Genomic DNA, 17,444 nt, shown 5'->3' with positions numbered 1-17,444 from the left:
AGAGATGGAAACAATCCATCTAAATGAATAAGCTCTTCGCAACAGTGGAGGGGGGGGGGAGGGGGGGGGGAGAGTTTCACACAGAACCACGCTCAGGGTGGGAGGGCCACCTGCTGCTACTAATTGGAGTGACGAGAAAGAGAGAAAAGCAGAGGACAGAAAGATGACAAACAGCATAAAGCACAATGATGTTACTTTTAAATGACTGCTCAGTTTTATTATTAATGTTTCATTTTACAGTAAAGATAAAATAGAAGACATTGTCGGTCTCAGTTGATCCGTGAAGGCATAAAAAACAGGAGGGTAAACTGCAGAAGGAAATGAAAAGAAATGATCTGTGACGCTTTCAGCATGAAGTGGATCTAGAAGACCGAGCAAAGAGAATATATACAAGCTGATGCCATGCACAGCTATTGCAGGGCAAAATAATAGGCACAACACAAGTGTTGGTGCACTGGTGGGTTTTTTTTCGTCATTTTTTTAAATGTTCTGTGTGAGCTGCAAATCGTCTCTGTACTTGAATTTGAATGCAACTACATGCAACAGCAAATGATATGGTGTTCAGATGCTTTGTGATCAATTGCTACCAGTAATCCATTTCAATAATTACAGCATGTCTATCAGCTACATTAATATCAAAGACATGGCAAGCCCAACACTAATATACTGTTCATACAGTAAGGTATACACAAACATAACATATGGTTTTCTGTCAAATCAATGTTGAGACTTCAGAAAACAAAAAAATTAAAATAAATATAGGAAAGCATTTTACTTCAAGTTTAGTTTTGTGAATATTTTTAGATCTTTAGAAAACCGTGATGATTCACTTTCAATAGCACAGGTGCTTAGCTCTATCCACCCACCCATCCCCGCTGATCCCCTCATAATGGTGCTGCCTTCTGCAGAGACTCACAGAAACTAATAAAAAAAAGTATACAGATTTGTGCTCGAGGGAAGACATCTTTGATATTCTAATTCACTAATTTTCTTAACAAAAACATCTTCTGAAGAAAAGCAAATGCAGCATCGTCACAATAACAGTGTAGTCAAATGTTCAGAAATGACAAAAAATAATGCTCCATGTCTTAATGGGCTGTTATGTATGCATTAAAACGGTCTAGAAGAGATGTTTTTTCTTATTCAGGAGATGATTGGAAGAGCATCTGTCAGGTAAATAAAACATGAAATGCTATCAAGCGCTCAGAGTGTGAGAGAGAACAAGCTATATTCTTTGATGCCCGGGAGCTGAGTTCCTCTCATACACACAGGGAGAGACATTATTGATATATTAGTTTTAAATTTTCATTTGTAGCTTTGGCACAGAGTCATTTTCATGCAGCATTAAGTTCCATCTCTAAAACCTGGGAAATTACAAATTTCCTTTCTGAAAAGAAAGAAGAGATTCTCAGAAATGACAAAAAACCAAACAAACACAAAACAACACAGAAAATTTATGTTTCTCTTAATAATTGACCTACTTCCTGCACGCAGGAAATGAGAAATATCAACCTGCATAGTTCCTGCGATTTAGTTGCATTAAACTTTTAAAAGAGCATCTGTTTGCTCAAAACATCAGCTTTGTTTATTCATTAAAACTTCAAAAAGCATTAAAAGAAAAGGCCTTTACAAACACCCACGTGGACATGTGCTGAGTCCAAGTCCTCAGTTTGCAAGTGTATATTTTTAAAGGCTGAGTTAAGGCCCTGAAAGAGGGGGAGCCAGATTTTTTTTTAAAAGCCACATCTCCTCCTGCAGCTGTCATCTCTCTCCAATCCCCTCCAACCAGATGAGCATGGGTGTATGCACAATATTCATACAGCTGAAGATTAGTCAGTAATGTAAAAAGTACCCACTGAACCGCCACATTTTGCTTCCTATTAGGACTTTATAACCTTACTGCTTTTTTTTAAGGTCCCATAACAGACTAGATGTTTTTGAAGCCTGAAAATAGACCCCAGTGGAGGAGCAGGAGTCAAGTACCTCTTAAGAACATTTAAAATACAATACGCTGAAAGCCTAGATGGGATTATTTGCCCAGTGACGCCAAAAACATGCTGCCTATCCCAGCTTTTAAAAGCTCACACACCAGTTGGATTGATTGACATTTCTGCTGCCAGAACACTCTCAGATACTTGGGCTGAAGTGAGTCATTTACATACATTGGATTAAAGTCGAGATACAGATTTTATTTTTTTAAATTTTGCACATCAAGAATTGTTTTGAGTTTTCAATCATTTTATTTCTCAAAAAGTCCAAAGGATTCAGCTTCAGATTTAAAGCACAAAGCCACTCAGATCTCATGTTTCAGGGTCAGACATAGATGAGCGCAGCCGGCCAAACTTTTGAAGGAAGTCTGCCTCAGCTTTGACTAAAGCTTCCTCATCGATGTACACTGCCGGTCTCCTTGTTGCTACAAAGTACTGCACCTTCCTCAGGGTCCACCCGAGGACATACATGAGCAGGCCACACACAGCTGCAGTCGACCTCCCCACTCCAGCGTTACAGTGGACATAGACTGTGTGGCCATTCTCTAGGAGACCATGAAGCAAGAATACAGCCTGAGGAAGCATCCTGATCCGACCTGCAGAAGAAGACGGCAACTCATAAAAGAGATACTGAGTATTTGTGTATTTTTCTTATCCTGGTTATTTCAATTAAAGGACTGAAACCTCTTCCCCTCTCCATAATTTCTGTCTTTACTGCAGTCTGTGGCATGCAGCAACAGGTCAGTTAATTCCTGATGGATTAAATCTTTACATTTTTTCGAGCTAAGTAATGCTCCTGTGCTGCAGGCTGTGGTTTTTATACTGACATTACTCAAACAGAAATAAACAGTGCATTTGCTGGGGGCAGTTACCTGTAGCTGTAATTACTATAGGTAAGAAAGACTGAATGCATTCCCATAGCTCAAATGTGTTTTTTAAAGTTTCTGGCCAACAATGGAGGTCCACAGATTGGTAATAAATGGAACCCCCCCCAACAAAATTCGCTATTAAAGTGTTTGGCCACAGCATCATGCCAGAACAGTTTCAGTGTGCCTGCAACTCTAATGGAGGGATAGATGGCCATTTTTCCAAAAGATAGTCTCTCATTTGATGTTTTGATGATGGTCATAAAGAAACATACCGAAATGCTGAAAATCCCTCATTGGTGTTCAATTAGGTAGGAATGTGATGACTTTGAGGTCATTTTCCCCCTCATCCAAGCATACAGTGATCACTTATTCCATATGAATAGATCCTGGGACAGACCGCTCCCATCATATTAGAAATATTTCATCATGGGATAAAAATGACCTCACAGAACAAACCAGCATCTTAGACATGTACCAGTGTCTAAGATTAAGAATATGCTGATAATTTATCTAATCATAACACTTTTTTCTACTTGCAGGCCACAGGTACAGTTTTTGTCCCACTGCACTCAAACAAATCTGCATCTTTATTTGTAATGAATGGTTCCTTCTATAATATCCTGCTCTGTGTAATTGCTGATGGAATATAATTGCTGATACAGGCTGTTCTCATCCCGTACTCACACTCTCAGTCATTTGTGGAAGAGTTGCTATCAAATGGGCATTTCTGTCTTGATGAATATCCAAATAAAATTGATCTAAGGCATAGGGCCTGCTTTTCTCACACATGGATTAAACCTAGACTATAAAACATTTTTTTTTTACTGAACATCTTCAATTTGTTTTTCTTTTACTGTCCATCGGGCTTCATCAATTTCTGTAAAACTGGGAAGACTGTAAGGCTCGGAACAGAATTCCCAGTCTCATGTTGAACCTTTGAATAGCTCTAAGTTCATAATGTTTTAGAGCGCTAGATGGAAATCAGAAATGGGGTTAAACACATTTAAGAGGTTCTACTAGAAATTAAAAAAGGGGTTTTTCTTCAACCTTGTATGACCAGAAAATCGTCCTTACCCTCAGTGCTCATGTCCGGTGTGGGCAGCCACACATACACAAGGCCACAGTCTCTGTACAAATGCATCATGGTCTCTGGGGTCATGGTTTCGTCGGGGTTACGCCGGCAGCCATAGGAATTGCTCACCACATCCCACTCTGTCTGGAAGTTCATCACTGCAGTGATTCCCAGTTCATACTTCATCTTTACTGTCACGTGTTCCACCTGTCGAGGGCAGCTGCCCAGCCAAATACGTGGCAGCACCCTGGGGTCAATAAAAAGACGTGTACACTGATTATTTATTTGTATGTTAAAGTGATGATTATGTGCTAATGTTCTAACCTTCGAACAAAGCATTTTCATCTCAATTTTTTTTAGATCCTACTAGCCAGACCATCCATTAAGAAATTTTCAAGTGTCACAGTCTCTAACTGTGTGTTTATCAAGTATATAATATGCATAATAAAGAATAAAGAAGAATGAAATGTGAAAACATTATTTAAAATCCATAAAGAGAGCCTAAAACTCTCAGTGGGTAACAAATAAAATAGGTAACACAGAGGCTGATGGACAGCGAAATAGGTAGTACTAGGACTTTCAAGGTGCTCCTATAAGCAAAGCAATAATGACAGAGCTATCAGAACAAAGCTGACCATTATAGGTCAACAGTAAGCAAAAGTGGTTCACTTATGTGTCATTGTCTTACCTTCTTCACACTGTTCCTCATAGTAGTGATGCTTTATTGACCCCCTCATCCCCCTAATTTTCTTCCCGACCACTCTGGTTTGAGGCAGACTCCGCTGGTGTTCATTAGCATGCATAAAGTCAACAACTAGGACGTGACAGGCAAAACAAAGGCGACGCCTTTAATACCTGACGTCCCAGAGCAGCTCTGCAGTGGAAGTATCTGGAGCTTAACTTGCTGTCACCTGTTCACCTCTGTTTTTCCCTCCCCACAAACCTCATCATATCACCGTTTAGTGATATGTCATATGTGGATGAATTGTGTGGAGTCTGGTTGTTTCCACTGTGCCTTCCTCCCATAGTACTGGCTATGGTACAAATTAGCAATTCTAAATGCATAAATTGCCCCTCTCTATCACCCCCGTGTTGGACTAGTTACCAGTTGACAATTGCTGAGATAGGCTGGAGCCCTCCTATGACCCTTGATAAGTGGTTAAGAAAATGGATGGATGGAAGGACTCTTATTATATGAACCAAGAAGCCAATATAAACTGAAAAAAAAAAGTTGTGTATAACCTTATTTCTTATTAACTTTCTAATGTGTCTAGCGTTTTTGCCTACTAGTTTATTTTAAAAGGGAGACAAAAGATGCACTGGACAATTCTAAGAGTTTATTTTTTTTCCTTTTCATGAGCTCATACACTTAAAAGTGCAGTAATATGCTATCTTATGAAAAAGATGCCTATTTTGCCTCTAGTCTTTAGTTGTGAATCAAACTGAAAAACAAATGTCTCAATCTGTTGAAATAAAAATGATAAACATCATAAAAAAGGCTGAGTAAGCCTTGGGCCTTCTCTCTAAATATGAGCTTGACAGATGACTTACCAGCTACAAAGTGAGTGGTCTCCCCGCGAATGTTATAATGACTTACTGCAGAGTGTGTGTAACACTTTGGGCTATATAGATGCAAGGTCTGAGAGACTAATTTAAAAAGCTATTAACAGGGAAGATACAAAGGCACAGTGCTTCCTATTGAACACAGGTCCTTGACATAAGCCTTGTAAGGTCTTCGGACACAAATTAAAACCTGATGGCACAAGCCAAGCCAGCTCATTCTTATGCAAGTTATGTGCTTGCTGCCTCAGGGGTCTGGGGCTAATTTCTGAAGTGCCTGGTCTGCCATGGCACCGAGTCTGTGCCTTACAAAAGGAGGGCATGCACCGGTAGGCTGTGTAACTACTTGGTCTCTGCGATTCAAGACCAATATGTAGCGTTCATTGAAACATGAACATATGGTACTGTAAAAAAAAGGTCTTGAGCTACCCCGGGTTTCTTCGTATTTTGCTGGGAAAATGGAAAATGGTTGCAGAGATTTATTGAAATGCTAAACATACATGGAAATACAGCATACCTTTTGTTCCATTCTCTGTCAAGATGATTCAAGATTGCTGCAGTTATGTGGAGATGCAGGCTCTGGGGAGGCCAGTCCATGGCTGATAGTCTTTTTTTGTGTCTCTTTCTATCCAGGTACGCTTTTACTGCATTGGCAGTGTGGCTGGGATCATTGTCACGCTGAAAAATGAAGCTGCTGCTCATTAAATGCTTTCCAGATGATATTGTATGATGGATAAAAATCTGATGGTAATTTTCTGCATTCATAATTCCATCAATGTTGATAAGATTCCCAACAACCAACAAAGAAAACCATTTCACATTTGGATCCATCACTCCACGGGACCTGTTGCCACTGACTGTAATTTGTCATATCTCAGCTTTAACTTCACTTTCCCTTCTTGATGGCCACCCTTCTTTTAAGACCATCTTTAAGAAGCCTTCAGTTAACAGTAGATAGATCAACTGTTGGGCCTCGTGCATTTCTTAGGGCCTTTGACAAGTCTGTGCTGGATTTTTCTTAAGGACGTGACTTTCAGATAATGTTGATCAGGGTTTTTTTGTTTTTTTTTTTAACTTTTTAGGTCTGTCACTTGTTTTATTCGTCATTCTCTTATCCAGTTTCCTCAGATTTTTGAAGGACACATACAAGACTGGTTCATCCCCTGAGTTAGGTGCCCTTTTTATGCTTGAATGATTCATAGGTCAGTGTTAAGAGGCTTAACACTAACAAGAGGGTCTGGCTCCTTGTAAGCAAAATATAAAGAAATGTAGGATGCCTCAAGACTTTCGCACAGTACTGCACATCCTTCAAACGATCTAAAATAACTTTTATTATATAATTTTATAATATTTTTTATGGCGCCAGCTCTTAGGCAAAGGTCATCTACAGAAGTTTAATTTTCATTGGCTACAACCTGAACATGAAATGAGTAGCAAAAGACAACAGGTGTTGGAATCTTATTTTTACACCTTATTTGACCCAAGAAAGGATAGTAATTCAACACTACGAGATTAACTTTCTTAATATCCATATGTTTAACAATACACTTGTACTTAAAAGCTCATCTTTTCTCACTTTCACAGTTTTAAACCATCTTGAAATCCAGTGTAAGCAATGCAAGAGAATAACGTATCAGTCAAGCAGCCAGCGCTGTATGAATTGCCTTAGAAGTCCAAATGAATTCTGAACGATGCCATCTCCTCTCTCTTAAGAACCCAAGCAAGGTTAAGGAGGTGATAATACAACTGCTAGTGGTCTACCTTTTTTATGGGCAATCATTTTAAAAGTGACAGAGCAGTTATAACTAAATGAGGAACGGCAAGGTTAAAAAACAAAGACGAGAACCAGGCTTTGTCTGTCCTGTAAAGAATGAAGGTTTTTAAACTCAACAACTATCAGGAAGAAAGGGCACTGTGACATGACTAATGCTGAAGTACTTCGAAGAAATCTTCTCTGACGTTTTAGTGTCAGAATGGAGAAGAAATTAGGCGTTCATGGACAATACAGATGAAAGCACAAGGCTCGTTACTGAATATGCTTAAGTTTGAAAACTGTAAGAAAAGTGTAAGAAGACAGGGTGATGCAATTCTCAAGGTTGTTCAAGTAACTATTTGGGGGGCATAATTTTTAAGACACATGCCACATAGTGATAATATCCAAGGCTCAGTTTCCAGCAGTGGGACCTCCCACCTTTTTCTTTTTGGCCTTGTTTTGGCCTCTCTTAAAACTGCAGACCGACAAAAGAAGGCAACATTACCAAAACTTAATTCTGAAACAAAGAAACAATCATAAAAATATTAATTTCCCCCAGAGGAGCTAATTAATTTTTATAGCATTATTAGGCAAATATTGCAGAAAAGATTCAAAAACCACTGCATTTCATTATTACGTGTATGCATCTGTGTGTGTATATGGCTGAAGAGGAAGTGTGGTGTTGGGAGTGAGCGGTGGGGTGGATCTCCATTTGTATATACTCCAGGCTACAACACGAGTGGCAATCTGGAAGTTTTAGACATGGTGTAAAGAATATATTAATGTCCAAATGGCTAAAAATCACAAAGAACCCCCCAAAGGAATACTTCTATATTTCCGAGAAGATGTTTTATTCACTTACTTGCAGAGAGTTTGCAGAACAGATATATAAATCATTCCCACGTCTGTATATTAAACATGGAGCTACTTTCAGTGAGGTGAGACTTGTTTGAAACGCAGATGGACCACAGGTGACTCTCAGGCTCTGTCTGAGGGTAACAACATTTGCGTACTAGCACCTCTACACCTCAGGTTATTAAGTTATAAACTACACCCTATTTTCCATTAGTTTGCCAGATTGACTTTGCTATACTTTTTTTTCTTTACTGCTGGCTTGAGCTGGCTTTTGCCTCATGAGGTATATAGTTGGATCAACATTTGCTGTCATCCCAATAACACCATTTTCAGAGAAGGAAGCTCCGTATCAAAAGGGTCTGGGGCGCTAAACTAACCTACCTGCAGCCCAGACCTGTCACCCACTGACAACCATGACATGTTATGAAAATATCCAACAGGCTTGTTCTTTAGCTCCTCAGACAGAAACCTGTTAACTGTTCTCACCTTATGCTTAAAGAGAAAGGAGGCGTTTGCTGTTAGAGCTCCTCAGAAGTGGAATGACCTGTCTGAGGAAATACACATCGCCTCATCTGTGTCTTCTTTAAATCACTGTTCCACTTATATTGTAAGGCTTGTTTTTTTAAAATCTTGTTTAACCATCTTCTGATGTAGATTTCAAATTTTTTGTCATTCTTAGCTTGAATTATATCGTTAATTTTTATGTTAACGATATAATTACAATGGAATCACATTGCTTCTTAATCTTAGTTTGACGTTACACTTGAGTCATATGGGTTATTTTAATAGAAAAGCCCATTTTTGTGCTTTACAAATAAAATTTATTATTAATTTCAAAGCTGTCACAGTTGATTTCTCAGATGTAACAATTATAGAGAAAAGATGCAACACAGAGTAAAAGAAATGTGTTGTAAAATGATGATTAAAGAGCTATTTATTAGCTTCTTGCTTAATAATTAACATTTAGATACATTACTGGTTAATAGTTCCTCCAGATGGACCAATTGTGTCCATCTGACCTTATTGCTAGCATCCTTCGCCTTTACTTCAACATCTGTGGTCTTCCTCTTTTTCACCAGTTTGGCAGCCCCATATTCACCATCCTTTGTCCAGTACGCACACTATCCCTCGTCTGCTCACGTCCAAACCACCTCAGCCTTGCCTCTCTAACTTTGTGTTCAAACTGCTTAACCAGAGCTGACCCTCTGATATACTGATTTCGACTTCTGTCCATCCTGATCACTCTTAATGAAAATCTTAGTATCTTCATCTTCGCCACCTCCAGCTTGGCCTCCTGTCAATTTGTCAGTGCGACCATCTCTAAACCATACATCACAGCAGGTCTCACTACCATCTTGTAAATGTTCCCTTTCAGTCTCGCTGCTATCCTTCTGTCACAAATCACAAACATCAATCACCAAAATAAATAACTAAATAAAATAAAATAAAACCAGCCTTTCCTAACCCACTGAACTGTGATCATCATAGAATTACTTAGTAAAAGTGCAAAAAACTTTCTTTACATCCCGAAATTGTAAGAAGTGTACGAACGCACAACACTGCAAATTATCCTATATTAAGGCTCCCTTGATTAGAACATCATGCAGAAAGCGTGTATATGTACTGTATTACCTGGAGAAATGCATGGCCTTCTGACCAGCTACACTGAAGTAAAAGTTGGTGGTGTGCCTCATCTCATCTGTGTGCCCTGTTTCTTCTATCCAGTGGCCGATCGGGTGGCAATACACGCCGTCCACCACATTCTTATCATCATATGTACACCATCTGTCATGGCTCGGTCCGCTTCCTGGTGACAAAGATGACAAGCAGGTTAATGCACATAAATCAGGGACGTCAAACTCATTTTCCACGGTGTGTCACATGCAGCCCAGATCTTGAGTGTAAAGTGTAAAGAGGTTAAACTACACATTTAGCTGAGATGTCTTGAAATAAGAAACAGATTTCAACAGTATTTCTCAAGATCTCTGTCTAAATAAATAAATAAATTCCTAGATGATTAAACATGCAACTATTTTGCTGGTAATACCTGAAATGAGTAAAGAAAATCAACAGCCTATTTATGCAAGATAATTCATAATTTTATTGGGGGGGTATATTGGTTGGGTCTGATTATTGGGGGGTCATAACCCCCCTAACCCCCCTGGAAATTACGCCCCGTGTCCAACAGTAGGACCATATGACTAATTTCAAATGAGAATCCTTTTATCCATTTACATTATATCAAAAAATATCATAACATTAAATATGGCTTACATGTTAAAGAAACTTTCAGAGGAATCCAGTATTGCATTGCTGTGCATTCATTCCTGGGTGCAGATGATGAAGTATAAATGCTGAACTCTATCTGTAAACCGTTATATTCACATGCTGAATTTCAACTGTTAATTTAAAATAAAAGACTCGGATTTTTTCAGAAACTTTAAACTTTTTTAGGTTTGCAGATACAATGCAATTTGTTAGCCACTGAACATTTAGTGTCACTTACCGCCATCATGTGGCACTATGAAAACATTGCACAATAGCAACCAAACATGGCGCAGTCATATTTATGTCTCTCCCCGCTAACCTTACAATAATTACAGTAAATCTGTGAGACGTTTGGAAAACCGTCTACGTGTGAACCAGATGTGATGCACATTAAACCAGAAGTGCACAGGTACCTTCCCAGATAAAGGTGCCTCTGACTCTTTGGATGAACTTGAACCACAGTGTGTCCCCGTGGGGCTCGGCCAGGTGCACCTCACCGATCCACAGACACGGTTCTGCGGGTGACGGGAGTTTCTGTGTGGCTTTCATCCGAACCGCTCTGTTCGGGTCCCAGTTCCCCATTTCAGCGCGCGAACCCAAAACAAAGACGTCGACCTCCGAGGACTCCGGAGTGAGAATGACGCCGAATCTAAACAACATGACCGCAGGCTTGCCTAAATCTGTTCAGCCGATTATGGTATGGCGACCTTATGGGTTATTATGGCCTATAATGTTATAGCAGCTATTGCGTTACATTCGCGACGGTGTGACTGTATAGTGTAGCCTAAAAATAACCGGGTGCAGTTGGATAGTTCAGTTTGCAGCAAAGACAAGAGAAAGAGAATGAGGTCCCACTCTGCCAGGATTATCGGGCACCTTGCAGAAGCCACGTGAGACTGGACAGCTTAAAATACTGCGCTTCAGAAAACACATTACTCTCTGGGCAGCATCTACTCTTAAGGGAAAAGTATTGTATTTTCTATACATTCATTTTCTTTTCTTTTTCTTTTTTTACGTACTTCTGTAGTGCAATAAAAAAAGGAAGCACGACAGATGGATAACATCTATTGCTTTATAAATAACTGGACACGAATAACTTTCTCTTGACAATACTTTTAACTAAAAATTTTAGATTTGAAAGAAAGGCAGACGTGAGGTGCGAAAGTGAGATCAGAGGTCAAATGTGACATGATTTCTTTGCAAACTATAACGTGATATTTAGAATACCCAGATACCAGTATAATTTTCTAAATGTGGCACTTGAATTTTAAGTACAGCTTTAAAAATAACATTTGTTTGACCTCATTCGAACTTGAAAAACAGGTAAAAAAGAAGAAGAAGCACAAAGTAATGTGATATTTAAAAACAATATTTAGAATAGGATTCCCTCTATGCTTGTAGTTTGTCAGCATGAACAGTGGCAGTGAGAAACATAGTTTTAAATAGCTATATGTAGCTTTATCATCACTTTGGCCTTCAGATCAGCTGTTGACCTAGAACAAGCCAGAGGTCAAACTTGACACAATATTTAACATTTTTATATAGTACATTTTATGTGTAGACAAAACCACCACACTGGTAATGGTATCTAAGTTCTCAGGGGTTTTTTTGTCAGTTTTTAATCCATAAATTATTAAGTTGACCTTCAAGACTTTGATGGATATTTATTGCATGCTTACATTTAAACATGTAGTCCTTCTAGAGTTCACCACAATGATGCTCCACCATACTTGTTCTCCAAGTAAAGAAATAAAATATTTACATTTAGCTAATCTGGTAAAAAAAACAAAAAACAAAAACCCAGAATGGTCAACGTTTTCTATCTGATATTCAGAGCTTATTGCATATATATGTGGAGACGTTTTACTCAAATGCAACAAAATAGCATTTAAATAAATCCTACAAACACAATGAACTAAATTTGCCATCCATAATTTACTACAAAAGATCCTTTTTAACACAGAACACAGAAAAAAAAATTAAACACATCTTAAGCTGTGTGGTGTGGTTGTGATTGTTGCCATTAGGCGTTGTCACTTATTTGGAATGAGAGAAGGTATTACCAGAACAAGCACATAATTGCTTTGGGTGGCCGAGTGCCAAAACTTGGGCTCTGTCCTCTAATCCTTCAGAATCACCCTGCATGTATAGGGCTGAGATCCAAATATTTCTGGTCCTCAGTAATAATAACAATAATAATAACAATGGCAAAATGCTGGTTTTATACAGAGTAGAAGTAATGTGGTGCACGAGAAGGAGGAGAATCCAAAGAAAAGCAAGGATGCGTGTTAGGCAGCCAGGTTCTGTGTTGCAGTGAGCCGATAGGTTTGTGGTGCTTCAGGGTTTTAATCACATTTCTACTCAGAGATTAGGCAATAACAGAAACTTGAACAAATCCTGCAGCAGAAAACAACACCAGCAATGTGTGCATTAATCACACAGCACAGTAACTTAATTAATATAGGTATGCTCAGGACCTGACTCGACCCTAAATGGTGATTTGTGTTCTTCTACACACATCTTTTAAAGTAGAAGAATTTTAATAAAGCAGCACTTTTCTAGATGAATCCTGCCCTTTACCTGCCTCTAGAGAACAGCTGCCTCTAAGACTGCACAACTAGCTTCGATTTCAAATAAAGAGGGTCAACCTTATAAACTGTATTGATTCTTCTTTCTCTCTTGAGCATGTGTAAAATCTGCACTTACATAGTATTCATTTTGTTAGATTACTTGTTTTTCCTGTATTAGATCTGCTCATTTTTGACTTGTGGATGTGCTCTCTTGTCGGTAGAATTTAGGCCATCATGCACAGAATTTGCCACTCATCAGACTGGATGAAATTATGATCCGTACATGCAGTTCACCATTTGATTAGTTAAAGCTGAATAATTGTTGTACACTGCCACCATGCATGCTATATGCTGTACATGCACTGTGTTTCTAATACTGCACTTTAGAAGTGACCAACTCCTCTAATGTGAGCATCCGCAGTATATGGACATGCGTGCAATTGGTGGCAAGGATCTGTTTGTATAATCAAGAGACTCTAAACACAATCCCTTTGGAGAATTCATGTTTTTCACTATACCTGTCATGGCTTTTGTGTTTAAGTTATATACCATGATTATTTGTTATTCATGGCTTTGGTTTTGTTGATGGTTTTCTGTTCATGTTATATTTGTAGTTCCAGCTCCTGGTTTCAGTAACTGTGTCTTCCCTGTGTTCTGTGTTTCATATCCAGTCATTCATGTCAAGTCTGTGTCTCTGAGTCTGCGAATGTCTTGTGCTTCGTGTTTTACTTTGATAGTCCTTGTCTTATGTCTGGGTATTCTGCTTTGCTTCCTTTGTCTTGTTATGTCTGATTTGTTCAGGCTTTTTTGTCACCTTGTTCCCCAATCGCTCGATGTCCTGCCTGTGTATTAAAGCCCTGTGTCTTCCTCTGTCTCAGGTTTTTATGTTTCATGTCCTGGGTTTCTAGTCGCAGACTTTTGTTCCTTTGTATCATTTCTAAGTTTCACCCAGTTTAGGTTTTGCCATGCTCAGCTCTTGCTTGTATTTCATTTCCCCCACTGTAAATAAAGCTCACTTGTCAGTCATTCATCAGTGCCTGCACTTGGGTCCTTTCTCTCACCACTCCACATGTCTGCTGCTGCAGCCATGACAATTCCACATTAGAGTAATCCACCTACCACAAATCAGTTGCTCTTCTTTCCACATGAATGTAAGGTTTCAAAAAAGTGTAAAAGCCTGTAACTACTAAATAAAAACACTAAAAGCTTTTCGGTTACAACCAAAAAACTGTTCTAGCATGAAAATACCTTGTCAGGCATGTATGAATTAACCTCCTACCATGTAAGTTAGCCTGGTGGTGCCAGCTGACGCCTTTCTTAAATAATTATGCTGTTCTCTATTTTAATCAGGTTCAGATATGTGGAGGGTACTTCAAGCTGAGAGTTTCTTCCTGTAATTGCTTCACTGAGTTTGGACAGCTGGGCTTGAAACTCCGTAATCATTTGCTTTAAGGCAAACTCATCAAATCGCTCTTCAGTGCACTGACCCACGAGAACCTGCAAACTAATGAAAAAAGGTCAACCGTTTTAGTGATACGATCTTTAAAAATGTGAATTACAAAACCTTTTTGTTACATCTGGCCATTCTATCAAACATCTGGTCTTACCTTCATGTCTGGGCTTATTAGTGAAAGCAATAAGCTTTCACAATAAGCAGTAAGTGTACATGGCTGAAGGAGTTTCAGGTAAGGATTGTGACCAGAACCATGATTTAAAAAAAATAAAATAAATGTATATATATATATTTATGTTGTTTTACTTTTTTTTTCTTTGGAGGTGGTGATTTTGGGGGAGGGGCTAGTGAGGGTTGTGCATCATGAATTGATAAAATGTAAAACTTAATACATTAGTGCACTTCTGAGAGAGATGTCGAGCCATTGCTGCAAACTCCACTGTCTCTCCAACATTTGGGAGAGTTTCCAAAATTGTCTGCACACTTGACCACCCTTTAGTGGTTGGAGAAGTTTTTCTCAGCAAGAGCGAGCCATTGGGCACCCAGGAGTGGTAGTCAAACTAGATAAAGGATTTTGAGTAAATTAGCTTCACAGTCATGACTCACAAGAAAATGTAATAGTATGTGATTTTATGTATACAAAATAAAATTTGGAGCATTTACATCTTGCCAGAGGAGTTTGTTTTCCAAGAAGCTATGCATGAATATCTTGTGGATCCATTCCTGAAGCTCTGTGTCTTTTTGCACATCGCCATCTGACGGATAGCATTTGTTAGATTTGTATTGTTGATTGTCATTTATGCTTAGAAATATTTACTCATATATGCTTAGAGTTTATAGTCGATGTCATATTGATAGGGGTCTGATCCTTAGTAGTCTGCAAAGACTTTGTGTGCATTCCAGAGTGTTCTGGCATTCAAACCCACATCTTGGGAGCATGGGAGAGGTCATACCTTCTCTTATTGTTTCATGGTAGGATAAACATATCTATATCTGTTTTAGTCTAAGTGCCTTTTGTTTAGATGAACTGCTGGACTTCCAGACCAGCAGGTTTAGGGAAGTCGTTTATGGGGTCACACTCTGACCCCCCCCCACCCCCCCCCCCCCACACACACACACACACATACACATACTTACACAACGCACAGGCAAGGTACTCTTTGTTTGTATGTATACGTCATATGTTAATGAACCTATGTATATTCATGTAACCTCAATAAAAGAGCAGTGTTATGGGGGAGCAGACGAGAGCAACTGGGGTCAAGCGAAGGAACGGCGTTTGTCCAGTTCTCTCCCGTGCACGGGAAACATAAAGAACTTTGCCTACTCGTGTCTTGCTTTTGCTGTGTAGTAGAATTGTCTTGAACGTTCCAGCGAATAGGTTTATGCTACGAACCTATCAGTATTAATCCACTATATTCCTCACAAAGCTGGCAAAAACATGACAGTTTGACTTTCAATGAATCTGACATCACTGCAACATTTTTAAATGAAGAATTAATCACCACACTTCCAACAGTGTGCAAGACTGTTTATTAATAAATTAATTTGTAGACATTTATGTAATGCTTGAATGGATTTCCTGAATGACATGGCCTCCAGTATTACTGTGAATTGCCAAAATGAAGACATCCTGCCTCTGAGTGACAAAGTAGTTTATTACTCCTTTGCTACTCTATTATAATTCTTCAGAGTCAGGCTGTCCTAAAAACGCTCTGAAAAACCTTTAGCTGATCCAAAACACTGCACTGAGAGTACTCACCGAGACTCCCATATTAGCTTCTACTCATTGGCTTCCAGTTAAATCCAGAATTTATTTGTTTACCAGAGTTTGCAAAAGAATAATGGCAGGCAGACCTTTTAGCTATTAGATCCCTCTCCTATGGAACCAGCTCTCACTTTGGGTTTGGATGGCTTTTAAGACCAAGCTTTCTTTTTTGATTAAACTTAATATAACAGTTATGCTTCTATGTGCTTGAGCACCTCCCATTTCTTTACTCCTTATGCATTTGTCACAAATTACCTTTTGTCTACTTTCTCTTGTAGCCCATCACCCTATACCACCCCACCCCATTTATGGCTCTCTTTATGATCCATTTATTTCTTTCCCCACCAAGTGACACCATATTATTGCCCTTTCTAAATCTAGTCTTTCATCAAGTTCATACTTCTCCCTCGCTACATTACAATATAAAAGTGCCTATAGACAACTGTTGTTGTTAACTATATAATGATTGAAAAAAAAGTTCAACCTGTAGCAGTTTTCATACTCTTAACTTAATGCTGACCTGTTGATGATGCTCCACAGTGTAATAGAAGTTGGGGATCGACTGCAGTCTTCATGCAGTGATGTTCTCTGGCAGGCAGAGGGAGCTGCAGGAAGCGAGACACCGAGACACCATCTCATGAGCTCTTTTATCCCCTCATATCCAAGTGAACTCTATTGATAATCAGATATGTGTTAGTTGAAATTTCTAAATATATTGCATAAAAAAAGAGAATCCACACATTGCTTGAAGTCCCATCAGGTCCAAAAAATAGAGTTGTACACAGTATTGATGTGCAGAGTGTACCGGAAGTGTGGGATCAGTAGCTGTACACATAGAAGGTAATTATCAAAGTAAAAATTTGAATAAAGATCAGGATAAAGTCCTCTATATGATATAAAATGATTTAAGTAATATAGAAACATCACTATAGAAGGGTTTTATAATGTATCTCACCAAATTTTACCTTGTAGAGAGGATGGATTTCAGGGAAGGTGCGGAAAGTAGCAATAGCAAAGACCTCTGCCAGATAGTGAGTGCTCATGAGGTGATAGACTGCTTGATGTTCCAGTAGATCTGAACTTTTAATAAACAGCTTGGCTAGCAGCCAGTCTGCCTCTGAGTCACTGGGCAGAAAGATGGGGTTCTGCTCAGAAGGCTGTTGATGCAGCTGTAATAGAAAATATATTGAAAGATATTGTACTGATGCTTCTGAACCCCCCCCCCCCCAACCCATTTATAATGACTAGTATCCTCTGTATTTACAGTCCTGTTGGAAGACATCTAAAA

General features: G+C 38.9%; 1 protein-coding gene and 1 pseudogene across 2 annotated transcripts; both read right to left on the bottom strand.

Annotated features, from left to right (window-relative positions):
- Positions 1-211: 211 nt before the first annotated feature.
- On the bottom strand, positions 212-11,959 carry epm2a (EPM2A glucan phosphatase, laforin). 2 transcript variants are annotated; one of them, XM_063495759.1, is made up of 4 exons: positions 10,779-11,959; positions 9,730-9,904; positions 3,932-4,176; positions 212-2,584 (listed from the first exon to the last, which is right to left on the bottom strand). In XM_063495759.1, exons 1-4 carry the CDS (start codon positions 11,023-11,025, stop codon positions 2,301-2,303), a joined length of 951 nt encoding a protein of 316 aa, XP_063351829.1. In that variant the 5' UTR covers positions 11,026-11,959; the 3' UTR covers positions 212-2,300. The 2 variants fall into 2 exon arrangements, with proteins under 2 accessions (XP_063351829.1, XP_063351830.1); XM_063495760.1 differs by lacking the exons at positions 9,730-9,904; positions 10,779-11,959 and adding an exon at positions 6,007-8,781.
- Positions 11,960-14,252: 2,293 nt separating this feature from the next.
- LOC134643627 (hydroperoxide isomerase ALOXE3-like) lies at positions 14,253-17,199 on the bottom strand (annotated as a pseudogene).
- Between the last annotated feature and the right edge of the window lie 245 nt (positions 17,200-17,444).

This window comes from Pelmatolapia mariae, linkage group LG15 (assembly GCF_036321145.2).
Source record: "Pelmatolapia mariae isolate MD_Pm_ZW linkage group LG15, Pm_UMD_F_2, whole genome shotgun sequence".
NCBI lineage: Eukaryota > Metazoa > Chordata > Actinopteri > Cichliformes > Cichlidae > Pelmatolapia > Pelmatolapia mariae.
Note: the sequence above shows the minus strand (reverse complement) of the source record. Positions and strands in the feature narration are given on the sequence as shown.

What these genes read in the sequence shown, in the direction of transcription:
- epm2a (XM_063495759.1), bottom strand. Translation starts at nt 11,025, where the DNA reads ATGTTGTTTAGATTCGGCGTCATTCTCACTCCGGAGTCCTCGGAGGTC. An exon ending in AAGGCCATGCATTTCTCCAG is followed by an intron (nt 4,177 to 9,729) that starts GTAATACAGTAC and finishes TATTGACCCCAG; the next exon opens with GGTGCTGCCACGTATTTGGC. An exon ending in ACCGGACATGAGCACTGAGG is followed by an intron (nt 2,585 to 3,931) that starts GTAAGGACGATT and finishes CTTCTTCTGCAG; the next exon opens with GTCGGATCAGGATGCTTCCT.